This window comes from Hyaena hyaena, unplaced genomic scaffold (genome assembly GCF_003009895.1).
Source record: "Hyaena hyaena isolate Hyena2069 unplaced genomic scaffold, ASM300989v1 scaffold_322, whole genome shotgun sequence".
NCBI lineage: Eukaryota > Metazoa > Chordata > Mammalia > Carnivora > Hyaenidae > Hyaena > Hyaena hyaena.
In genome coordinates this window covers 1,316,604-1,341,286 of record NW_024080954.1, presented here as the reverse complement: position 1 = coordinate 1,341,286, position 24,683 = coordinate 1,316,604, and the positions used below count along the sequence as shown (strand labels likewise).

Genomic DNA, 24,683 nt, shown 5'->3' with positions numbered 1-24,683 from the left:
TCTTTTTACTTTTCACAAATACTTTAACAGAAGAACAATTTGAAAGCCTTCAATAGACAGTATTATACTCTAGCCCTTCCTCAGTCATATTTTAAGCAGACTATAGATCATTTTATTTACCTAATTTACCATTTATAAGATAGCCAAATTAGAAGAAAATCCATTTTATAATTTTGATCAATATTTATAATTTTGATTTGTACTGTTTGCCCATTGCCGTAGTATAAATACTCCTACCGTACTTCATTTCAAGCTGTCAATGTGACATCATTGGAGCAAGAAACTGCAAAGAGATGTACAATATTATATCATGAGACAGTGTTTACACTATAGAGACACAATAGATGTGTTTAACTCAAGAGCATACACAGTAATATGCAGTAAAATGATTAGGAAGTAGTGAGTGTTGAAAATGTATTACCTTTGTTTTTAATATATTTTATTTTATTGTGAGTTTATACAATTTACTTTTTAATAATGGCTGTATTTAATAATCAGCAAAATTCCTAAAAATGTATCAATCAGTTCCTGAGTCAGTACAGGCTGGCTCCAGCCCATCCCGCATATACTCTTTCTTTTGAAATAATTGAAATAATATTATTAATCCAATTTTTAATTCCTACATATGAAAGTAATAAAGTCTGTAAGTCAAGCATTGGAGGGAAAGCAATTCCCCCAAAGAATGATATAATGTGTGGGAATCAATGGTAAGCCTATTAAGAACTTTAATATTGACTCAGCTTTGCATAATTGTCATGTGGTCCTACTGAAACGCTATACAGGGCAATCAGTCTCCCGTCTAGGACTACTGAGCATTTACGAGGGCATCACTGAGTGTGAAAAAAACCATTTTACCTATTAAGGATTCGGTTTTCTAATATAGAAACAAATAGATTTTCTTTTAAAGATTTTATTTATTTATTTATTTATTTATTTATTTATTTATTTAATTTTTACTTTAGAGAGAGAGAGACCACATGCACAAGGGAGAGAGGCAGAGGGGGAGAGAGAGGGAATCCGAAGCAGGCTCCACACTCAGCATGGAGCCTGACATGGGGCTCCACGTGGGGCTCCATCTGACGATCCTGGGACCATGACCTTTGCCAAAATCTAGAGTCAGATGTTCAGCCAATTGACTCACACAGGCACCCCTATTTTATTTTTTTAAAGGTAATGCCCAACGTGAGGCTCAAACCCACAACCTTGAGATCAAGAGTCACACACTACACTGATTAAGCCAGCCGGGTGCCCCTGGACAAACCAATAGATTTTCTTAACTGTCTTTGTTGTAGGTTGAAAATGAAAACATTGAAGAGGTCTAAGGTGAGATATGAAAATTCTAAATCAGGCAATATGTTTTATAAATGTGGAGGGAATTTTTATTTTTGAAACCAGTAATTTATATGAAGGATGTACCAGGTATGTAAGGACAGACCAAGTATGTACTAATAGCTCCCAAAGCTGTCCTTTCCTTTTAATTTGCAATACTGTCGCCTTGAAAGAGTAAATCTTTCAAAGTGAAAGTAAGACCGCCTTGCCTCCTTCCTAAGATCTTTTATTGGTTTTCATGGTCTGTCAAGTAATCATCAAATTCTTTAGTGCATCATAATAAGGCTGTTTATGGACTGGACTCTCTCGACCTCTCTCACTCCATCCCCTTCCACTCTGTTTTTGGAACTTGAGGTTCCAGCAACAAAAAAAATATTTGCAGGTCCACAAAAACACCACTCAATCAATTATAGGCTTCAATTGTTCGCATTCTATTTCCTCTTCTTGAAATCCTATGATATCTTTAAAAAATTAAAAAAAATTATTTATTTTTGAGAGAGTGTGAGTAAGACAGGGGCAGAGAGAGAGGGAGACAGAAGATCTGAAGCGGGCTCCATGCTGACAACAGTGGGCCTGATATGGGGCTTGAACTCATGAATCATGAGATCATGACCTGAGCTGAAGTCAGATGCTCATCTGACTGAGCCACCCAGGCACCCCATATGATATCTTTAAGACTCAGCTCTAAAGTCAATTCTTTTATGGAAATTTCTGTGATTCTCCCAAAGTAGTTAGTCACTTGCATATCAACCTCTATTTTAGTACTTAGCACACTGCACTGTAATTAGTTGCTTATATATTTGCCTCCTTCACCAGACTGTATAAGGTCCTTGAATGAAGGGTATGTCCTTTCCCCTTGATAATCCAACATTTGGTGTAGAGTTTAATGAGCATGAGACGTTTGTTTGTCTAGAAGCTTTACCAAGGAGACTGGGTGGGCAACCCGAGAGAGAAGAAGGTAATGGATGGGGACCTCCTACCTTCTCTCTCCAGATGCTCATCTCTACTCATTCCTTTTCAAGCACCTGCACTCCAGTCCTCCTGAGTTTTTGTCACCAAAGTGCTCATTTCTCAGGATTCTGTCTTTGTGCTCTACCTAAAATGCTAACTGTTCTGGACTCAGCCCAAGCATTGACTTCTCTAGGAAGCCTTCCCTGATCACCTCTATGGGGATAGACGGTCTTGTTTTGTACCCTCAAATGCACTGTCCTGTAGCTAACTCCGAGGCATTGTATCCCACCCACTGGACTTTATCAATGTCAGGCCTATGGTTTTTACCCTAGCGTCTTGCGCAATCCCTGGCAAGGATCAGAGGTTCAATAAATGCTTGCTGAAGCAATGAATGGGGATCCGCTACTCTCTAGTAGCTCAAAGATGTTTATGTTGTTTGGTGGCAAGGCAGGCTCTTGTAGAGGTCTTCTTGAAAGAATGCCTTAGAATAGATTGGAGTTCTTCAGACACATTTCAGGAACACAAATCCAGAATGACTCAAAGTGTCGACAAGGGGCAGACATTTTTTTTTTGTAAAGGGCCAGATAGTAAATATTTTATGCTTTATGGGCTGTATGGTTTCTACTGAAACCATTCAAGTCTGCATTGTGGCATGAGAGCAACCACAGACAATATAGAAACAAGTTAGTGTAGATGTGTTCTAATAAAACTTTATTTATGAAAAACAAACATTGGGTTGGGTTTTGGCTCCTCACTATAGTTTGCTGCCCCATAGTCTAGAGTGTGGTGAGGAAATGGCTTCAGGCCAGGAATAAACAAAAGCCCATGAACTGGCCTGGGGAAAAGAGGCAGAAGACCTTGGTGGTACCCTACTGGCTTAGAAATAAGTTTAAAATGTTCTATATACTGCTTGGTAGAAAGGAATGTTTAAGAGGTCATTTTAGAGTAAAACGAGGACCATTAAGAAACATTTCACAATTAAGATGATAATAATGCCAAGCAGTAGTTTATAGTTATACTATGAGAAGGTATCTCCACTTGTAGATAAGGAAAGTGAGGCATAGAGATGTTAAATAATTTTCCTGAGGTTAGATAGCTAGTAAATGTGGAATTGGGATTTGAACCAGTTTGGTTCCAGTGCCGAGCTGTTGATCACAATGTTGTACTATTGTCTTAAGATTAAGATCTTATATTTTAACACAACATAGCAACAATAACAAAGATCCTTTGAGATGATACAGCTCTTTTCACTCATATGTGCCTGGCACCAAGTTCTCAATAAAGTTAAGTGAATGGCCTGTTCTTACTTCGAAGGTCTTTTGGAGGACCAAAAAAAAAAGCAGAGAAGTAAGTTACACTCTCACTGGCTTCTTTTTTTCATGAGGGCAAATTGCACCACTGGAGCTAATGCAGCAGAGGAGAGCAAAAGCCCTTGAAGTTGGTTTCCTTTGATGCTGTCAGAACCAGGGAACCAAGAAGCTGGCTAGGAGTCTGAGAAGGAAACCTCTTGCACAAAGCTGACATGCCCCGCAGTACCACTAGAGGGGGAAAAAGATTCAGCACAAACTTCATAAACTGGCACCTCGTGTTGAAATGAAAGAAGTCTGCTCATATAATTTTCTGGGCACGAAGAAATAACTAAAGCAAAGTTAAACTCTGGGTAGAATATATCTATATATACACACAAACACATGTGCACTTATAAGGAAATGTAGGTGCATTTGTTGTGCTGCCATGAGTTATAAAATCTTGCAGAAGTCTTGTTCCAGTCCTCTAAATCAGGGTAACAACATTGCATATGAATATGCAGAGATAAGAACGATTAGAAAGACAAGCGGCTGTGACTGCGGCCGCCACCGAACAGATGGAAGGGTCGGCCGGCAGCCAAAGCGCGGGCAGGGCGGAGAGGGCTCAGCCGACTGTGAACCGAAGAAGCAGTTTGATTGACTGTGAGGACAGCCGTACTTCCCAAGCTTGGCTGCTCACCGGAATCGGCCTCAAACTGTAAAAAATGCCCATGCCTGGGTCCCGCCTCCGTTTGAATTGATCCAGGGTGTGGTCCAGAGATTTTATAAAACAAAAAAAACCCCCCAAAAAACCAAAAAACTCTTCAGGGGATTCTAACCGGGCAGTTCAGATCGAGAGCCTCTGAAATGGAGGTGGGAAGGGGGAGAAGGCAGAATGATCTCCACGCTCCTGCCCCCAAGCAGAGAAGTGATGGTGGGTTTTGCTAGGTCTTCTTTGTCACACCTGTCATACCCGTAAGGCAGAAGGTCAGCAGAGGGTCAGTGTGCTTTGGTGTTGGGCCTCCAATCAGAACCAATGTTTCCTGACCCCCCTCCATGCATGCGGCTTGAAGTCTCATACAAGGAATAGTTAATTTCCATTTGTTTCTCGGAAGGGAAAGGGAGTGCTGGGTGATGACTGATACATTTTCTTTCAGTAAGTGTTCTCCCCCTGCGTGCTGGGGGGGGTCTGTGCTAGGCGTCTGAGGGGCACTGCCTCCACTGACAAGTTGCTGGCAGAGCTGAAGGAGGCTCTAGTGATTGTCTCCTGTTTCTTCCTCTCCAGTCCTGGTGGAAGGCGGCAGTCACAGCGGCCAGGGGCTCTGACCAGATTCAAGAGCCTCATTTGTCCAGAGCCCGGAGCTCTTTACATGAAAAGTAAAGGGTGGCCGCTTCCCTAAGCGATGCCACGGGCCTGTCTGACGCGTGGGACTCAAGAATTCACTCATGGATTCTATCACTCACCTATCAGACATTTACTGAGTGCCCACCACATGCCAGGCTCTGGGCTGGATGTCAGGCACATAGCCATGAAGAAAATAAATCCTGTTGCTTGAGTACTTTCCGTCTGGTAGGGCAGACTGTGTGTGAGAGCAACGAGGTGGGAAGCTTCAGGCCAGCGGGAGTGCAGAGAAGGGTTTAACTCAGATTGGTATTAGTGATAGGAAGCAATTTCAGGAGATGACAGTTCTTTACCCTCTGTACCTCCAACTCTGGGATTATATTACTGAATTTTTCTTAAAAAATTTTTTTTAAATGCTTATTTATTTTTGAGAGACGGAGTGCAAGCAGGCGAGGGAGAGAGAGAGGGAGACACAGAATCCCAAGCAGGCTCCAGGCTCCAAGCTCGAAGCTGTCAGCACAGAGCCCTACACAGGGCTTGAACCCACGAATGGTGAGATCATGACCTGAGCCGAAGTCGGACATTTACCTGACTGAGCCACCCAGACACCCTATATTACTGAATTTGTTCAGGCTGCTCAAATGCCCCCTTATGTTACCAGAGCTTATATTTTTGATGCAGATGTGTGTTTCTTTTGCTGACCCCTTTTCTTGCTTTATGTTAGCCAGTTAGATTGACTGACTGTACTGATATGCATTCCATATCCCCCTCTTTCCCAGTTTGGATGATTCTACCCCTTGACTTCTGACTCTTTGCAAGAAATACAGCGTCTATCTGCCTTAAAAGTAAGGGTCCTTGGACTCATTCTTGAAGGGCCTTCTGATTACCGAAACTTCTCCACGTCAGCCCTCTTTCGCCTTTCAGAGATTGATCAGGGGATGATGTTGATTATGGAGCAAGTTTGTCACGACAACTAAGTTTGTGGAACCTGAAATTTTGAGTCACTATTAAAGGCATATGTGTTACCTGTTTGGATGATTTATTAATGTTCCTTCTCTGTTAATACATAAATATGATGCAATAATGCAGATCTGCATTTGTGTACACAGTAGACTCTGAACTTCAACACTAGTTATAGAATTCTATGTCCCAAACTCCTTTATCCTTCCTTGATCTTAGATTGGGCACCTAGCCAGGGAAGGAGCCTCAGGGGTTCCTGGATACACTAACCAGCCCTCCTACACAGTCTATTAGATGTCTTCACTGCAGGGGCAGATAGCTACCCCATGTGGCTGACTTAGGGATCAGTCACAGGGCCAGTTCTGTGGCTACACTGCTGCCACACTGGATGTAGAGTTGTTCTTCTAATGCTTGTTATTATTATGCCTTATACTAAGGATTTGGTAGACTCTCCTACACATTTTTTTTTTTTTTAAAGGGGCTAAGAACAGTAGAACTCAAGCAAGAACTGGATTCAAGCAAGTCTGTAAATAGTTAACTCTTCTCTTAGGACTCTGTGAGCACTGATCCAGTAACTAAATTTGGGGATTTTGTTTTCCTTGGAGTGTGAAATTCAGCATAAACTTTAAAATATGAAGTGAATAAGTAAATAAATAAAGTGCCCATACATGTTGGTTGCTCTTGAATATTTTTAGTCGTAGCAATGAATAGGAGTTTCAGTTTAAATTATAACCAAATAAAAGGTTAGAAATTAGACGCTGCAAAGTAAGTGTGTCTTCAGTGAAAACACTAGTTAAATGCAGCCTCAGAGCGGAATGTGGCCACAAGCAATTATCTTCAAAACAGAAACAAGCAAAAAGAATATTCCAGGGAATATATTAGCTGATTTTAAAAATATGTGCTAAATGATCCCTAAAATGTTCTTCTAACAGCATCCTTTACTGTAACATGCCGGAGACTTGGCTGTCAAGAATGTCTTAACAGTGACTTGCAAACAAAGACTCATCACCTCTGCTAAAATAGCAGAGATGCTATCAGCAAAATTAAGAACTGGTGATGATTAAACAGCTTGTAGATTTAACAAAAACCCACAACGGCAAACATGTGCCTCTTCTTCTCTATTTGTGGAGTGTTCTTGTCTGAAGGATGGAGTGAGATTTAAGAAGGATTCAGAGATGAGAATGCATTTTAGGGGATGATCAAGAGAATGGTTCTGTGGTTGCCTTTCAGACTAGGAAGAAACCAAGGGCACGAAGATTGGAAAACCTTGTCACCCATCCCAGGGTTATAGGGAGGCCTGATTTGCATACCCACCTGAGAGGCTCTGACAAGTCATCATGGGTCTTCTCTTTGCTGATCAGATCTGAGCAATTTTAGAAGAGGTGATGTGATGTGTCTTTGCTCGTTGCAAAGAAATTCTTGACATTTTATCGAGGTTCTTATTAGAGGGAAAGATTCTGAGAGATAGCTTTAAAAAATGTTCTGTTTACAATCTGGCTTCGAACCCTTTTGCCTCCGTTGAATTTTTCTCCCAAAGCCACTGATGACCTCCTGGCTGCCACTTCCACATGACTTTCTCACACGTTATCTTCTTGACCTCTTAGCTGCACTGAACACAGTGGACCTGGGACTCTTGCTCTAAGCACTGTCTGCGGGCCCCTCCTCTGCCACGCCCTCCTGGTTTCCCGAAGTCTGGACGCTTTGCTAGTTTCCACCTGAGCCTTCTCCCTACAGGTTTGTGAGCCCTAAATTCTGTGGTGACCATCTTCTGTCTTTACTCCCATACTCTCCTTGGGATGACTCTCCTGCAAAACATCTATGTCTGGCCTGATGACTACCAAGTTTGTTCCCATTTCAGATTTTTCTCCAGGGCTTTTGATCTAGGGCTCCACCTCCAAGCAGGGCCCCACGGTGCTCCCCCAAACTCAATAGTCGCAACAATGCACCATCTTCCCACAAACCAGCCTCTGTGTGACCGGCTCCCCAGAAGTACCATCCTGAATCCTCCTGTTCTTTCACTCCATCTTCTCCAACCAGTAAATATCCAATCCTATCATTTTCTCCTGTCCGAAGAGCTCTGAAATCCATCCTTCACAACTGGCTGGCTGAGCCTCCCAGCAAATCCAGGTGTTGTAACAAAAATGGTCCCCCCTTTCCAATTTGTTCCTTGCACTGTGGTTAATCATTGCTCTAATTATTATAATAAAGCACCAGTCTGACAAATTTACAACTGTACTTAGCTTTCATGCCTTCCTGCTTGTTATAATGGTTCCTGTTCCTTCCTTGAGTCTCGTCCCCATGTGTTCTACCACCTTCCAGCACATATACTTTCTTATGCCATCTTCAGATCTAATTCTCGGCAATTGCAGTTCCCTCTGCTAAACCCACACCTTTTTCAATAGCCTGGCTAGTACTACAAAGTCGCCAGATCTCTGCTAGGATACCCCTTCTTCCAGAAAACCTTCCTGAATGCCATCTCCCACATAAGTGCCAACATTCTGTCTGCCCAAATATCCTGGACTTCTATTATTGGAGTGATATGTTGCTCTGCATCATAATTGACTCTACTTTTCTGGCAGCCCTTCAAGACTCGAAGCAGGAATCCATTTTTCTTGTTAACGTCTATCCCGGTGTCTGGTGCAAAGTTCCTCTACCTTTTTTTTTTTTTTTTTTCTTTGAGTGCAGGCTCCTTTGGGAGGAACTAAAGAGTTCATAGTCAGGTCTCTGCGTGGGCAGGGGAGGGAGAGGAGAGGTAACTGCTCCCTTTCACAGTCCTTTTCTTGGGAAGGTGCCTGGGAAGGCAGCAAGCTCATCCAGAGGAGGAAGGGGGAGAAATCTACCTGGTACAGTGCCTCATGGTTGGGTGGAAAAATTACCCTTTCAGCCCCGAGTGGCGTTACTCTGAGTGATACCTCAGCACAGGTGTTGAGGTCATAACTTCAAGGGGTAACAGCAAGTGCTTTGTAGGGAAGGAGGTGCAGGCAGGCAAGGCTACAAACATTGGGAAGTTGGGAGTACCCCTCAGAAGAGGGAAAGAAGTGCTCCTCTGCTGTGATACACCATGGGAGTCGGCAGAGCTCACATAGGAGATGGTCTGGCTGGGGTGGAGGATGGACAGAGCAGGCAGCATGCTGGGAAGGCAGTAAGAAGCCCAGACACCTGGAGGTTAGTATAGCTAGCACTGATGTGTGCCATGTGCCCAGCACGGTTCTGGGTTCTCTGCAAATGTCAATGGAGTTAATCCTCACCACAACCCTACAACATCAATAGTGTTACCATCCTCACTTCACCAACAAGGAAACGGGGCACGTAGAGGGGATATGAGTTGCCCAAGCTCGCACAGAGGCTGTCATTTCTTGGATCAGTTCTCCTGAGCCGCTCTCAGTGGGCAGAATTAGCTAACGGTGCCAGGGTAAAGCTGGCTGCAGCTTCAGCTAAAGAATTCTTTGAGTTTTTCTCCCAGACTTTATTTATTCATTTGGCTTTCGAGAGGGCTGGTTTGGCTTGGGAAACAACAAGGGTGTGTACAAGTGAAACACAGCAGGCGTGGTGATTATTGTACAGGTATGTTAAGAGAAGTTAAGAACAGGATATAATCAACAGCTTCTTGGTCATTTCTGTTCAGAATACTGAGTAATCTCTATTGGGTTGTTTATATGATCTTTACAAGAAGAATAGATTATATGGTATTCTGATTCATTTCTTGACAACTGACTGAAATAGTTGTATAAAACAAGCTGACAAGAGAACAGTTGTTGTTGAAGAGTTCACTGAGAATGGCTTTGATTTTAGATCTAGTAATTCTATGAAAAAAATGCAGGTAAGAAGCAAATGACTGCATTGCATCATTTTCACAGAGAGAACTCATTCTCAGATTCCCTAACAAATCCTTTACACAGCACTTCTATGCTGCCATGGTATGCATATCTAAGAATTTAGCCAGTTCAGCAGAGGAAAACAAATACAAACATTTCTTTTGTATTTTTAAAAATTCTTATTCTGAGAGCCAAAACAATAAAAAGACAGGAAATAACAAGTGTTGGTGAGGATGTGGGCCAAAAAGAAATCTCTTGCACTGCTGCTGGCAATGTAAATTGGTGCAGCTACAGTGGAAGACGGTATGGAGGTTCTCAAAAAATTAAAAATAGAATTACCACGTGGTCTAGTCATTTTACTACTGGGTATTTACCTAAAGAAAACAAAACACTAATTTGAAGAGACGTGCACCCCTATGTTTACTGTAGCATTATTCACAATAGCCAAGATATGGAAACGACCCAAGTGTCCATCCATAGATGAATGGATAAAGAAGATGTGCTCTATATATTATGGAATACTATGCAGCCATAAAAGGATAATATTTTGCTATTTGTGACAATATAAATGAACCTAGGCAGTATAGTGCTAAGTGAAATAAGTCAGGCTGAGAAAGACAGATACTATATGATTTTACTCCTATATGGAATCTAACAAACAAAAGAAATGAATAAACAAACAAAAAGCGAATCAGACCTACAAATACAGAGAATAAATTGATGGTTGCCAGAAGTAGGTAGGGTGGATGGTTGGGTAAAAAGAATGAAGGGGAGTGGGAGATACAGGTTTCCAGTTATGGAAAGAATATGCCACATGAATAAAGGGCACAGCATAGGGAATACAGCCAATAATACTATATAGTGTTGTATGGTGACAGGTGGTAGCTACAGTTGGGGTGAGCACAGCATAACATACAGAGAAGGTGAATCACTCTACTGTACCCTCAAAATAAGGTAGCATTGTGTGTCAATTATACTCAAATTAAAAAAAATTATTATACAAGTTATTATTCTGGAACCCTTTTATCAACACAGACTTGTATTGAATGTAACTTTTAAAGTTTATTTATTTATGATGTATTATTTATTCTTTTGAATTAATGGGCATATATGAATTTTTGTGTGAAATATTACACAAGATTCTCACTCATATAGTGCTTACGCAATGCCAAGTACAAGCTTGAAAGGTAACAGTCAGCCTCTTCAGATATTCCCAAATATCCGGATGTTTGATATTGTGAGGAAGTATATCTAGGTAATTTATGGGTTTACTTTTAATCTGAAAATTTTGATATTGTGCCTGAGAAAACATTTTATAAACTGTGGTAGGAAAACTGGTATCTTGCCATGTGCTATGGGTGAACTGTGTACCCCCAAATTTCATATGTTAAAGCTCTAGCCTCTAGTACCTGTATTATTGTAACTTTTTTTGAAGACAGGGCTTTAAAAGAAGTGATTAAGGTGAAATGGGACCATGAGGGTAGGGCCGAATCCAACCTGCCTGGTGCCAGTACAGGAGGAGGAGATTTGGACTCGGATATGTGAGGGCACAGAGGAAAGACCAGGTGAGGACACAGTGAGAAGGTGCTATCTGCAAGCCAGAGGGGCCTCAGAGGAAACAACCCTACTGACATCTTACTCTGGGGTTGCTAGCCTCCAGAACTGTGAGAAAATAAATTTCTGCTGTTTAAGCCACCCAGTCCGTGGTATTTTGTAGCGGTGGCCCTAGGAGATGAATGTACCATGATATAATGAAAAGGAGTGTGTAGAATATTCAAGAGTTTTTCAGTTTGCCTGTCAACCTGCTTGTTTCTCTGCCATTTTCACTTTTCTATTTAGAAACAAATTTCTAGGAGTGAATGAAAAGAGACTTAACATTGTTTGCATTAAATCACCGACAAGATTAAAAAAAAAATTAACAAGATACAGAACTTTTGTTAAAAGTAAGTATAATCTGGGGCGCCTGGGTGGCTTAGTCGGTTAAGCGTCCGACTTTCGCTTGGGTCATGTTCTCGCGGTTCCTGGGTTCGAGCCCCGCGTCGGGCTCTGTGCTGACAGCCAGCTCAGAGCCTGGAACCTGTTTCAGTCTGTGTCTCCCTCTCTCTCTGATCCTCCCCTGCTCACACTGTCTCTCTCTCTCTCTCTCCTAGAAATAAATAAAAATATTAAAAAAAGAAAAAAGAAAAAAAAAAAAAGTAAGTATAATCTTCACTCCCAGAGATGGGTTTAAAGCCCATCTCTGGCAACTTTGTGCACTCCCACTGAATAATATTTTGAGAATAATCTGTGATAATCCTGGAAGAATTACACAAAACTAAGTATTGTTCTGACTTTTTAGACATATTTTGGAAACATCTAAGACCCGCTATTGTTTATTACTATAAAAAGTGATGTCATTCATTGAAAAAAAGTCTCAAAGTGAATTTGGGTAATATAATCCAGACAAGTGAAAACAGTGGCTCTAGTCATCTCAGAGAATCTTTACTCTCAAAAATAACCAGAAATTAGAAAATGGCAGATGCTTAATAAATATTAATAGCCCGAACAAGAACTCCTATTTTGTGGATGCAGTAGTATTGTTTTCCATGTTGTCGTCCTTCCGCATATTTTCTGTTATACATCTTAATTTTAAGTTGGCTCTTAGGAAAAACTCTTATTATTGTATGAGCAACTGGAGGACAAAAGGTATATTCAACTACTCAAATTAAATAACTAAACAACCAGTGAATAACAAGGAAAATGCCAAAACAAAGTTGCTGTTTTGGAGATGAGTAATAGATGGTTCACGCTTGCAATCAGCAACATACATACAAAATAGCACTTTAGGTGAGCTGTAAGAAATGGGTATGTTCTGGCAAATGACATTCCAGTCAACTGCTATTCAGCTTGTTTACTTAGCAGAATTCAAGAAAAGGACACTTTTGCATAGGGTTTAGGGATTTACATCAACAAACTCCTTTTCAGAACTGCTGATTATATGGGTTGATCTTTTAATCATGTATTTTTAGAAAGTAAGTATTATTATAAATCAAATATTTCCAGTTAAGTTATTAACTCTTGGATGTAGCTATTACGTTTTCAGAGAATCCATGAATTTTAAGGAGAACTTGCAAATGGTTTTTTAAAAACCTACCAAGCAGAATCAGGGTATGGGGGAGAAAAACATCCCCTTTGAATGTCACAAAGTAGCAAGCAGAGAGCTTCAGAAATTCACAAAAAGGAGATACACGTAAATAATACAGTACTCTTAAAAATAGGAGCCAAGAAAGAATTCTGAAAAGCAAGGGAATTCTGCAAAGGACTTCACAAAAATCAGGCAAGTTTCAAGAGGATGGCATAAAAGTTAAGTCTTAAACTGCCACTAAAGTGCTTAGCTAGCAGAATAAACCTATTTCATTTTCTTTCATTCAGCTCACAAAGATTCTTTTCATAGGGTGTGAGGCAAAAGCAGAAAGCTGCAGAAGGTCTTGGGAAATGAACAAATTGGGTTAAGTATGACTTTTAGGAAACCTAATCTGTTCCATTAGATAAGATTTTATGGTACTTGTTGCAAGTCACACTAATCTGTGGATGAACTGCTCCACCTTCACATTAGGGTCTGAGGGATATAATGAATGAATGTAGAGAATTTCAAGGTGACTTCTTGACCAGCAATGCTCAGTAGAACTTTCTGTGGTGATGATGTACTGTATCTTCTGTGCCCAGTATAGTAGCCACTTGTGGCTCTTGGATACTTTAAAAGTGGATAGTGTCACTGACGAACTGAATTTTAAATTTTATTTAATTTTAATTCAAATTTAATTAGCCTCATGTGGCCACTGGCCACTGTATTGGACAATGCAATTGTCCCTTTAACTGAAGGCTTCAGGCATTATTGTACTACACATCCTTGGATTTTCTGGGCTTAAATATTACTTAAGTCTTCTAGGTACCCCTGGAGTAGTGTGATCATATAATTGTTCAAACTGAGATACTTTGAGAAAGACAGGGAATGTTAACAATGAACAATTATGATGAGACAAGACACATAATCTGGGGTGGTCCAGGGCACATAAAATGTTGGTCCCCCACTTACAGGGTTTGTGGCTTGAGGGTTCTTTTGAGAAGTAACTGGGTTTTACTTCACTTTTTTTTGGAGGCGGCTGCCATTACAGATAAGATTTAAGTATCTTCTGGGGGTACACATTTTCATCAACCACGATTTTCTTTGCCTTCACAGACATTTACCAAAATCTTTTATAACTCATTTCTGCTTTCCCAGTGATTCCTAAACATCAAGTAAAGCAATGTCTAATGATACTAAATGACCAACTAAAAATAGCAGTAAATAATCAGGCATTGCTGATCTCTGAAATTATACTAAGTATCTGAACAGCTAAGTTGGTTTGGATATTTTAAGTTTTCTTTTGGCTTTTTGGTAAGAGGCAGAGAGAGCCAAAAAGACTAGAGGAATTTCTTTGCAATAGAGTCACCTTAACAGATTAAAATTCTCCCAAAGGGATTAAATTAGGCAGGGTGAGCATGCCGCAGTTTATTTAGACCAGAAGCTGAATTTTGGAAGGAGTGGATCCTGGCGATATAAATGTAAGTTACTTTGGGTATTCTTTTAGCTTTCGCCATTGGGAGAGAAAGCATAGTAAGATCAGTGTTTAAACTGAATATCTATTTAAAGAGTATTTAGAACCCCAAATCCCTTCCTTGCCTCAGCTCGGTGGATGGCTGCCATGTGTATTCTCACCACAGAAGAAGTATGGGGTTTTATTCTCTGGAGAGGTCTCTGAACTGCAGGCTACCAGGCACATACTCTAACCTTAATCCTAACTCTATCCTAAAACCTAACCCTACCCATAACCCCTTAAAACTAACACTAATTCTAACTCTAAACCTAACTCTAACTCGAACCCTAACCCTACTCCTAACCTCTAACCCTAACCCTATGGAGAGGTCTCAAAACTGCAGGATGCTAGGCAATAGCCTCATATAGCCTTGACTCTAAACCTAACCCAGATCTAGGGGGAAAAAAAAAGAAGAAGAAGATGTGGTATATATATGAACAATGGAATATTGTTCAGCCATAACGAGAATGAAACCTTGCTATTTGCAATGACATGGATGGAGCAGGAGAATAATATGTGGAGCGAAATAATATGTCAGTTAGAAAAAGACAAACACCGTATGATTTCACTCATTTGTGGAATTTAAGAGACAAAACAAAGGAGCAAAGGAAAAACAAAGAGAGGCAAACCAAGAAACAGACTCTGAACTATTGAGAACAAACTGATGGTTACCAGTGCCGAGAGGGGTGGGTGGATTGGCTAAATAGGTGATGGGGATTTAGGAGTGTACTTGGCTGTGATGAGCGCAGGGGATTGTATGGAAATGTTGACTCACTATACTGTACACCTGAAACTTTACGCTGCATGTTGACTAACTGGAATTTAAATAAAAACTTAAAAAACAAAAGATCAGTGCTTAACATACTTCAGCAAAATAGGAGCAAGTAACTGCCCAGTACTTAAGTTTCCTCTTTTTCAGAACTGAACCTGTTTTGAAATAACCTAGTGGGATTTTTCTTTGACACAAGATGCAGAACATAGATTGGAGCATCAAATCCTAAAAATAATTTTAAAAATCCAACTGAATTTATACACTAAATGTCCTGAAAGCCAAAAATTCTCAGGGCAAGCCAATTGTCATGGAATCTCTCTGGCATGGCCTGGTGTTTCAAATCCTGCTGATGTTTTTTTAACACACTTTGTGTTGAGCACAGTAGAATTTTGTATTAAGAAAATATATTTCAGAATTTAATAGGCATGTGAATGAATAGGAACAGAGAAACTATTTCAGGAGGTTTACCTGCAGGAAAAAGCACTTAGCAATATAGTCATTCAAATAATCAGAGGTAGGTCTCTGACTCATTTTATCAAAGGTTTTCCACCAACCTGATAGCTCGAATGACAGTTTTAAGCGGTGGGGTGAGGTCTTCTACTGATACATCACACTGGCATCCCTTTTCATCATATACATCATCAGTGCCAAGCGCTGTGTCAGCTGCAAGAGAAGATTACCGGTTAAATAATACCACCACCAGCAATTTACATGTTTGCTGTATTTGTCTCACATAGGAATAGTGGGCAGCTCAAAGACTAAGCTTATAAATCGAGATATGTGTAAGGTCAGCCAATTGTCTTTTCCAATATTATTCCTCCTCCTTTTTCTACAACCTCATTAATTTTATGTGATTTGACATGAATACCTTTCTGAGCTGTTTTCCATGGGAAAAATGAAGCTGTTGACACACTGTCTTTCCAGTAGTGGTGATGGATTTGTGTTGATCCAGCCATGCTCTTTTGCCCAGTTCTTTTGAAACTAACTGCCAACATTCAAATAACAGCTGTTTGGAGTTAGGGAAACAGTCTTTGGAACTTAACTAACTGGCCTGTAGATATAGGAGCTTGAAGCCCATGTCATTGACCCCATTGCCCTATTCCCTGAACAAGAGTGTGAGCAGCCACTCCAAGAATACCGACAACTTACAGGTTACTGGAAACAGGCAGTTCAGAAGAGAGTTTGCTTAAGATAGTACAGCCAAAGCTGAGAGATTTTCAGATTGGACAATAAAATCAGTGCCTAATAAACTGAGCAAATTAACTTTTGGGCTAATTGCAAAATTTGGAAAAGGGGGAAGGGTTATAATAAATACCAAATTAATAAAAATTTATAAAATTAATAAGGAATAAGCTCCTACCATTGAAGCTTTGTTTTCAGCAACAAGATATTGATTGCAAGTTAACATTTCTGGAATGGGGGATGGGTAAAATAAATATTGGTATGTTTATTTAATGGAATATTAGGAAGCTATTAAAAATGATGTTGAAGACTAGGGACTGGGATAATGTCACAATTTATTATTTAAAAAATCTATACACCTTAAAAATTTTAAAAAAATATTTACTTTTGAGAAAGAGAGAGAGAGAGAGAGAGCGAGCTAGCAGAGGAGGGGCAGAGAGAGAGGGAGACAGAATCTGAAGTAAGCTCCAGGCTCGAAGCTGTTAGTATGGAGCCCAATGTGGGGCTCAAACCCATGAACTGCAAGATCATGACCTAAGCCAAAGTCAGACGCTTAACCAACTAAGCCACCCAGGCGCCCCTAAAAATCTATATATCTATCTGGGATTAAGAATGATTTTATTCTTTTTGCTTGGCAATATAAATATGTATATATATATTGTTTACTTTCAGAGAGACAGAGTGCATGAGCATGAGGGGGGAGGGGCAGAGAGAGAGAGAGAGAGAGAGAGACAGAGAATCCCAAGCAGGCTCTGCACTGTCAGCATGGAGCCCAATGTGGGGCTCAAACTCACAAACCATGAGATCATACCTGAACCAAAATCAAGAGTTGGACGCTTAACTGACTGAATCGCCCAGGCCCTTACTTAGCTATATTTTCTAAAATTTCTACAATGAACATATATTACCTTGGTAGTAATGTAAATAAAGTAATAAAAACACACTCATGAGAGATGAGTTATGTAGCCTCCAAATACTATTTAAGCCTCTTTAAATGTTAAGATACACTAAAGGACTAACACTGCCCTTTCTGTTGCCTTTGCTCTGCCCTGTGTTCATTTGCTAAGTCATGAAGAGAATTTCCTGTGAGTTGTCTTGGTTGGGTTCAAAATCCTAAAATGCTATTAGAAGTCCATTCACTGAAGCGGTGCTTATATTTGGTCTGCAGCTGGTGCATCATTTAAACTATTTACTGTGCGGTTACTCAGTTTATTGTATGCTGAGAGCAGAATTAGTGGTATGGAAAGAGATGTAAATAGGTCTTCACAACTCTTCTTCCTGGCCCTTCTGGCTTTCCTGCCCTCAAGCCCCGTAAGAGGGTAAGACAGAGCTACAACTTCACAATAATGAAAATAATAGCAACCACTCATTGACATTTATGCCAAGCACTTAGGTGAAGCTCCTGCAGCTATTAGTTTTCTTACAGCAACTCTCCCAGTTGGTGGTGGTATTTTGCTTGGCTCTGAGCAAAATTGAGGCACAGACAAGGTAAGTATCTCACCTGAGGCCACAAGAGTGGTCAGTAGAGAGAGTAAGTTGCAGAGCATGTCATTAAAATCCAGTTCTGGAGTCTGTGAAGCCCTTGCACTTTACATTGCATTACCCAGTGTCAGAATGGGCTCGGGGTTCCATAGTGGGTTCAGGACTGGTGTGCAACATGCCAGGAGAGAGCGGGGGAGAGAGATCATCGCAAGCCTCGTTGGTGCAGCATGTCCTGGTGGGTAAGTTCTCAGCTTCTCTCCAGAAGAGCTTACCACAGTTTATTTTTAAAATTATTTTTAAAACATGTTTTATTTATTTTTGAGAGAGAGAGAGAGTGAGAGCGAGAGAGAGAGCATGAACTGGGGACAGCCCAAGAGAGGGGGACAGATTATCCAAAGTGGACTCTGAGCTGATAGCTGCAAACCCAATGCGGAGCTTAAACTCACGAACGGTGAGATTATGACCTGAGCCGAAGACAGACGCTCAACACACTGAGCCACCCAGTCGCCCCAGTTCATGACGGTTTAAATGAGAGTACTGACTCAGTCTGACACTTGGTTCTGAGTCAGTGATGAGCTTGAGGGTAGCTGGCCCATTTCGCTTGATTGACCACGTACACAACACAGCCCTTTCAGTGCACAGCATGCCCAAGATTAGATGACATTCTTGCAGGAACTGTTTGCAATTTCTTCCTCCCATTTGATCTGAACTTGCTTTTAGTGGGTGTAGTAGGCTGAATAGTATTGCGCTAAAATTTGCATGCACTTGGAACATTAGAATATGGCCTTTTTTGGAATAAGGGTCTTCGCAGATGTAATTAAGGAAAGGTTCAAGAAGAGGTCATAATGGTTTAGGGTGGGCCCTAAATTCAATGAAAGTGTCCTTATAAGATAGAAAAGGAGAAGATACAGGAACAAAGAAAAGATGGAAGTGGAGACCAGGTTAGTGTATTTAGAAGTCAAGAACACCAAGAATTCTGGACAACCACAAAGCTGAGAGAAGCATGGGATGGTTTCTCCCTCTTTCCAGAAGGAACTAACCCTAGTGCTGCCCTGATTTCCTGAACTGTGAGAGAAGAAATTTCTGTTGTTCCAAGCCACCCAGCGTGTGGTAATTTGTTATGGCGTCCCTAGGAAACTAACACAGTGGAGAAATCTTTTCTTCATGGTTTCCAAATCTTCACTCAAGGACAATAATGATGATGATAATAATTGTAATAAGTCCTTTTTAGGAAAATCTAATTATGTGCCAAGAAATTTAATTAACTGCTTCAAATCCCACAAGAGGTATGGCTATAATATTTTATTATGTTATATTTAACATAATATTAAAATGAAACATAAGTATATATTTAATATATTATTTATCACGTTATAAATAAATATTTAACATATTATGTTAAAATACCCTATTTTATAGATTATGAAAGCAAGGCACAGAGAGCTGAGAAGCTTGCCCATGGACAAATGAAGAGTAAGTGACAGAACCAGAATTTAAATCTAGACAGTTGAGTTTTGGAGTTGCACTATTAATTGAATATTTCCTAACCCTGAGTCTCATTTCTGGCTCCTTCCAGATTTGTCTTTTTTTTTTTTTTTTTTAATGTTTTTATTTATTTCTGAGAGACAGAGGGAGACAGCGTGAGCAGAGGAGGTCAAAGAGAGGGGGAGACACAGAATCTGAAGCAGGCTCCAGGCTCTGAGCTGGCTGTCAGCACAGAGCCCTATGCGGGGCTTGAACCCACCAATTGTGAGATCATGACCTGAGCCGAAGTCAGACACTTAACTGACTGAGCCATCCAGGCGCCCCCAGATTTGTCTTTCCTGTCTCTTGCTGTCATCTGGACTCCCTTCTCTTGCATTACATTTTCATCCACATGGCTGTGTGCACCTGGCTCTCACGGTCTCAGATGAAGTGATCCCATAACACTGAGAGAGAATCGTATTCAGAGGAGTGTGATTTCCATGGCCATGTGCCGAACCAGTGTACATCCCAAAGGAGACCTAGAAATAGGTCACATGTAGACTGGATGGTCACCAGTGCCATTATGGAACACTTTGAGATGCCCAGATGTTAGCTCCCTTAAAGAAATATCGACTAACACACTTAATCAGGATCCTCAGGACAGAATTCACGGAAGTATTGTATGCTGTCCTTCAAAAAAGAAGCATGTGACTGCTTTCCCTCATCTGAAGTCTAGTGAGAGGCACTTCTAACATGGTCCCTTATTATAGCTGAGAAAGCTGGGGAACACTGGAGAGGGTACAAGGAAGGCAGATCCTGCAACGTCTGCAATTATCTACTTGGAAATACCACATCTACTTGAAAATACCGTATAACCAACCATAACACAGTGATGTATGTCCAAAACAATTAAATGGCATAAGATACCGGGTGTTTAATTATGAGGTTAGTGGAAAACTTTATCAGCAAGTGTGTACTGTTACAAGAGGCACAAATGTAAAGATAATGAAACTGTAATGTTCATGCTGACTGTAAATGAAACTGGGAACATCCCAAATGATTACGAGACAGTTTCCTTCCAGCCTAATGCTGCTCTACCTTGCCCCTGTCCTGTACCCCAATAAGAGCTTTAGTTTATCCATCCTGTTTAGGAACGGGTGGGGCAGAAGATGGGAGTCAGTCACCAACTGCATCATATCCAAATGCACCTTACCATGGAATATTATTATACCACTAATAACTTGATTGCTCAAAGCATAGATTAAATTCTCAGTCTTTAAAGAAATGTTTTTTGTAGGTTTGGTCAAATGAATAGGAAATATATCTTTGCTGGCACGTATTGAAGCAAGGTCTGAGTTAGGAATTTTTTCTCCTTATTTCAAAGCCACAAAAATGGGGAAAATGCTGTCTTTCTCCTTCCTAACTATCTTGAGATGTCCATTTTCTTTCCAGTGAGGTTAAAGTACATTCAACATCTTTCACATGATTCCTAGAGGCTTAAAACGTTTAGTGAATTTTAAGGCACCCAAGTGGGGCTACATTTTCAGCCGAGGCTGGCTCTTTGCTCTCCAATCACACATCTGGCTCTCTTCCCCTGCATTCTGGGAGACGTGGATTGTGGGTACACAAGCTCATGTGAGCATTAATCTGCACAAAACCTAATCACAAAAAGCAAGATGCCAATAGAGTGAGATGCTCAGAAGTCCCACTCCCTGTGGGCAATCCCCCCAGGAATGGGGACTCTGACCCAGCGTAAGATCTGTGCCTAGAGATAAAAGAAGTTTAATATACAACCTTTTATATCTCCCAACCCTCTCCTGTTTCCTATTAATTAGCAGTATTCAAAATTTGCTTTCAAATATTTTGTTCCCTTAGATTTTGGAAAATCTATTTCACAGTGTTTGGAAAAGACCATGTGAATCTTAGATGATGAAGAGAGAGGAGGTAAAGGACATTCTGGAGACTTGGGCTATATCACAAGGCTGATTTTCTGTTCCCACTATGAAATTCTGCCATCAAGGTACAGGTAGATATGAAAAAAGTAGCTTCTAGTCTCTCTCTTGGTCATCTCCTCTTACAGATTAGATTTCTACATTTCTTAATGAAATGATTACAGTAGTTTTCTACCTTGCCTGTACATTAGAATCAGCTGGGGAGCGTTAAAAAACAACAACACCTTAATACCCAGAACATTCTCAGGATCAATAACATGAGGAAACTGAGGGCTGGGATCCAGGCCAACAGATGATATTCCATGGTTTCTCTCTGCCCGAGCTGAGGAATGTGTTTGACTAGTCTCCATGTTTGGAGTCATTTGGACTCATTCTCCATGTTTTCCCCAATACCACTAGTATATTTTGCATGGGAACAATTTGAAACGATACAGGTGCTTCACAAGAAGAGGAAATGATTGCATCATAGAAAACAGAAAACAATTTTTGAAACCTCCTTTGGCAAATTGGTGATATAGGAGTAAGGTTTCACCTTTTTGCACAACTTAAAGGCCTCAGTTTTCAGAATCCCAGTTCTTGCCCCTATCACTCAGCCATCTGAAACCCCATTCTTTCTGGGTCTTGTCTTGGCATCCTTCTTTCTGAAAGGAGTCACCACTGTTTTTACACACAACAGGCTTACGTGTTCATCAATCAAAATAAAGTCAGGTTGTCAAAACGTAGCAGAAAACATCTGTTTTGTCTGTAAAGGAATGATAATGTCCTGATGTTTGGGTCACTAGAAGAAATTATAAAGGACACAGCTGACAGCTTTGATCATGAAGACAGAAAATGTAACTACCTGAAGTAACTAAATTACAATGCAAAGAGAAATGCTTGATTAGGAAAACAGTGAAAACATATAAAAAGGCTTAATATTTATAATGCATAAAGAACTTATTTGAATGGTTCAAAATTAAAAATAAGTCTGTCAGGAGAAATCACTAGTATCAAAAAATGATAGAAAACTATTCAACCTAACTGGAAAGAAAATAAATATAAATTCAAGCTATGTGAATGTATGGACTTATACCAATTTAATTAGCAAAAAAAATGACTAATACTAACAATATTGAGGTGAATATGATGTACTTTGAGGTTGCTAGTGACCATATAAACTGGAACAAAATTTTATTGTCAGCAATCTTATAATCTTACACCAGAGAAATTTTCTTTGGAAAATAATTTCTTTTTTTAAAAAAAAATTTAATGTTTTATTTATTTCTGAGAGAGAGAGAGAGAGAGAGAGAGCATGAACAGGGGAGGGTTAGAGAGAGAGGGAGATAAAGAATCTGAAGCAGGCTCCAGGCTCTGAGCTAGCTGTCAGCACAGAGCCTGAAGTGGGGCTTGAACCCACAAACTGTGAGATCGTGACCTGAGCTGAAGTCGGACATTTAGCCAACTGAGCCACCCAGGCACCCCTGGAAAATAATTTCAAAAAAGAAAATAAAGATAGCTTAATGTAATAATGTTTACAGCATTATTGTCCAAAGCAGGAAACTGTAAATTATGGTAAATTACCGTATTTAACCACGATAATGTACTACACAGCTACAAAAAAGATAATTGTGAGTCGTATATTATAATATGAAAGTATGTATTTTTTAAAAGTACTTTTATTTATTTCTAGGAGAGAGAGAGAGAGAGACAGCGTGAGCAGGGGAGGGTCAGAGAGAGAGGGAGTCACAGACTCCGAAACAGGCTCCAGGCTCTGAGCTGGCAGTCAGCACAGAGCGCGACGCGGGGCTTGAACCCACGAACCCCGAGATCATGACCTAAGCTAAAGTCGGACGCTTAACCGACTAAGCCACGCAGGCGCCCCTGAAATTATGTATTTTTAAATGTTCTGTAAAATTAAAGTATGAAACTAAATATTCATGTTGATTATAACTATGTACAATGATACATAAAAAGAAAACCAATGGGAACAGAATACATAAAAATAAAATTAGCTATACTGGGCATGAAATAGAAATGATTTGTATTACTTTTAAAATTCTGTAAGGACGGGTGCACGGGTAGCTCAGCCAATTAAGCGTCTGATTTCGGCCCGGGTCATAATCTCACGGTTCATGAGTTTGAGCCCCATGTTCGGCTCTGTGCTGATAGCTTAGAGCCTGGAGCCTGCTTCAGATTCAGTGCCTCCCTCTCTCTCTGCCCCTCCCTTGCTTGCGCTTTGTCTCTCTGTCTCCCAAAAAGTAAATAAACATTTAAAAAAATTCCATAAGGAATTTAAAGATGTTTTTCTATCACAAAAATATTATATGTTTTGAAATACAGTATTTGAAAAATAGAAAAAAAAATGAGAGCAAAGAAAAAAAATCTTCCCAAGTTCCAGAGCTTAAAGGAAACCATTATTATAATGTAATTATTACAGTAAAAGTGCAGGGCCTGGAAACTCACAATATATTTTTATTTTGGGAATTTAAATGAAGCATATTATAATTCTATTCCAATATGCTATGGGGAACACACATTAAAATGGCCACTGTTAATGGTAGTGATAACTAATTTATTACATTCTGTATGAATTATAATTTATTTTCCAAGCATTCCTCCCTTCTGCGGCTGTTGTGTTTCAATTACCTTTCCCCATGATCATTTTCCAACACATTAAATATCATCCTAAAATTAGAAATTCCATTTTCGTCATGTGCTAGTCCAAAGGCAATTCCTTTAATCCAGTTAGAGTTTAGAATAGCTGCTTGTGCCCTGCTGTGGTAGTGTGATTTCATTTCACTATGTCCTTGGCCAGGGCCTTCTTCCTGTTCTGAGTTAGGTGCTGCTAAGTCATGAACAAGATGTACTGGGTTCTCAAGGTACTAAAAAGGAACCCAGAAAAATACTCTAGATAATAGATATTTTGTTCTAGATGTTTTTCCTTTCAAATACTTTTTAAAACTTGTTCTTCCCTCATTATAATAGTAATACATACTCGCTGTAGAAACTTTGAATTTTATTTTATTTTATTAAAAAAAATTTTTTTAATGTTTATTTTTGAGAGAGAGACAGAGTGAGAGCGGGGAAGGGACAGAGAGACGGGGAGGAGACACAGAATCCGAAACAGGCTCCAGGCTCCGAGCTGTTGGCACAGAGCCTGACGTGGGGCTTGAACTCAAGGACCGTGAGATCATGACCTGAACCGAAGTTGGATGTTTAACCGACCGAGCCACCCAGGCGCCCTTAAAACTTTGAATTTTAAATTAAATCATAAAGAATAAGAATAATTTGTTTATAGTCATAACACTCAGAGCAGATCCTATTAAATTTTGGCCTATTCCTTTCCACTCTTTTCCTCTGCATTTTTTGTTATTTAATGTCAAAGCCAATTTTTCAACACAGACTGTAAGTTGGAAATCTCTGGGTGCCGTGCGAGGGAACATTATTCGGATGCTTCAGCCTCATTCAGCCTCACCTCATCCCAGCCTTTCCGTCCCAGCCTCCAGCTGCACCACACGACCAACAATCCCTCCAGGCGCTGTTTAGGCATCAT

General features: G+C 40.1%; 1 protein-coding gene across 2 annotated transcripts in view; it reads right to left on the bottom strand.

The window, feature by feature from the left end:
- The window catches only part of KCNQ5 (potassium voltage-gated channel subfamily Q member 5), a 542,946-nt gene that overhangs the window by 10,591 nt on the left and 507,672 nt on the right, over window positions 1-24,683 (bottom strand). For both annotated transcript variants that reach the window (XM_039248929.1, XM_039248928.1), the window contains one exon: window positions 15,626-15,734. In XM_039248929.1, the coding sequence (XP_039104860.1) occupies window positions 15,626-15,734 (109 nt within the window). The remainder of the gene's footprint in view (window positions 1-15,625; window positions 15,735-24,683) is intronic.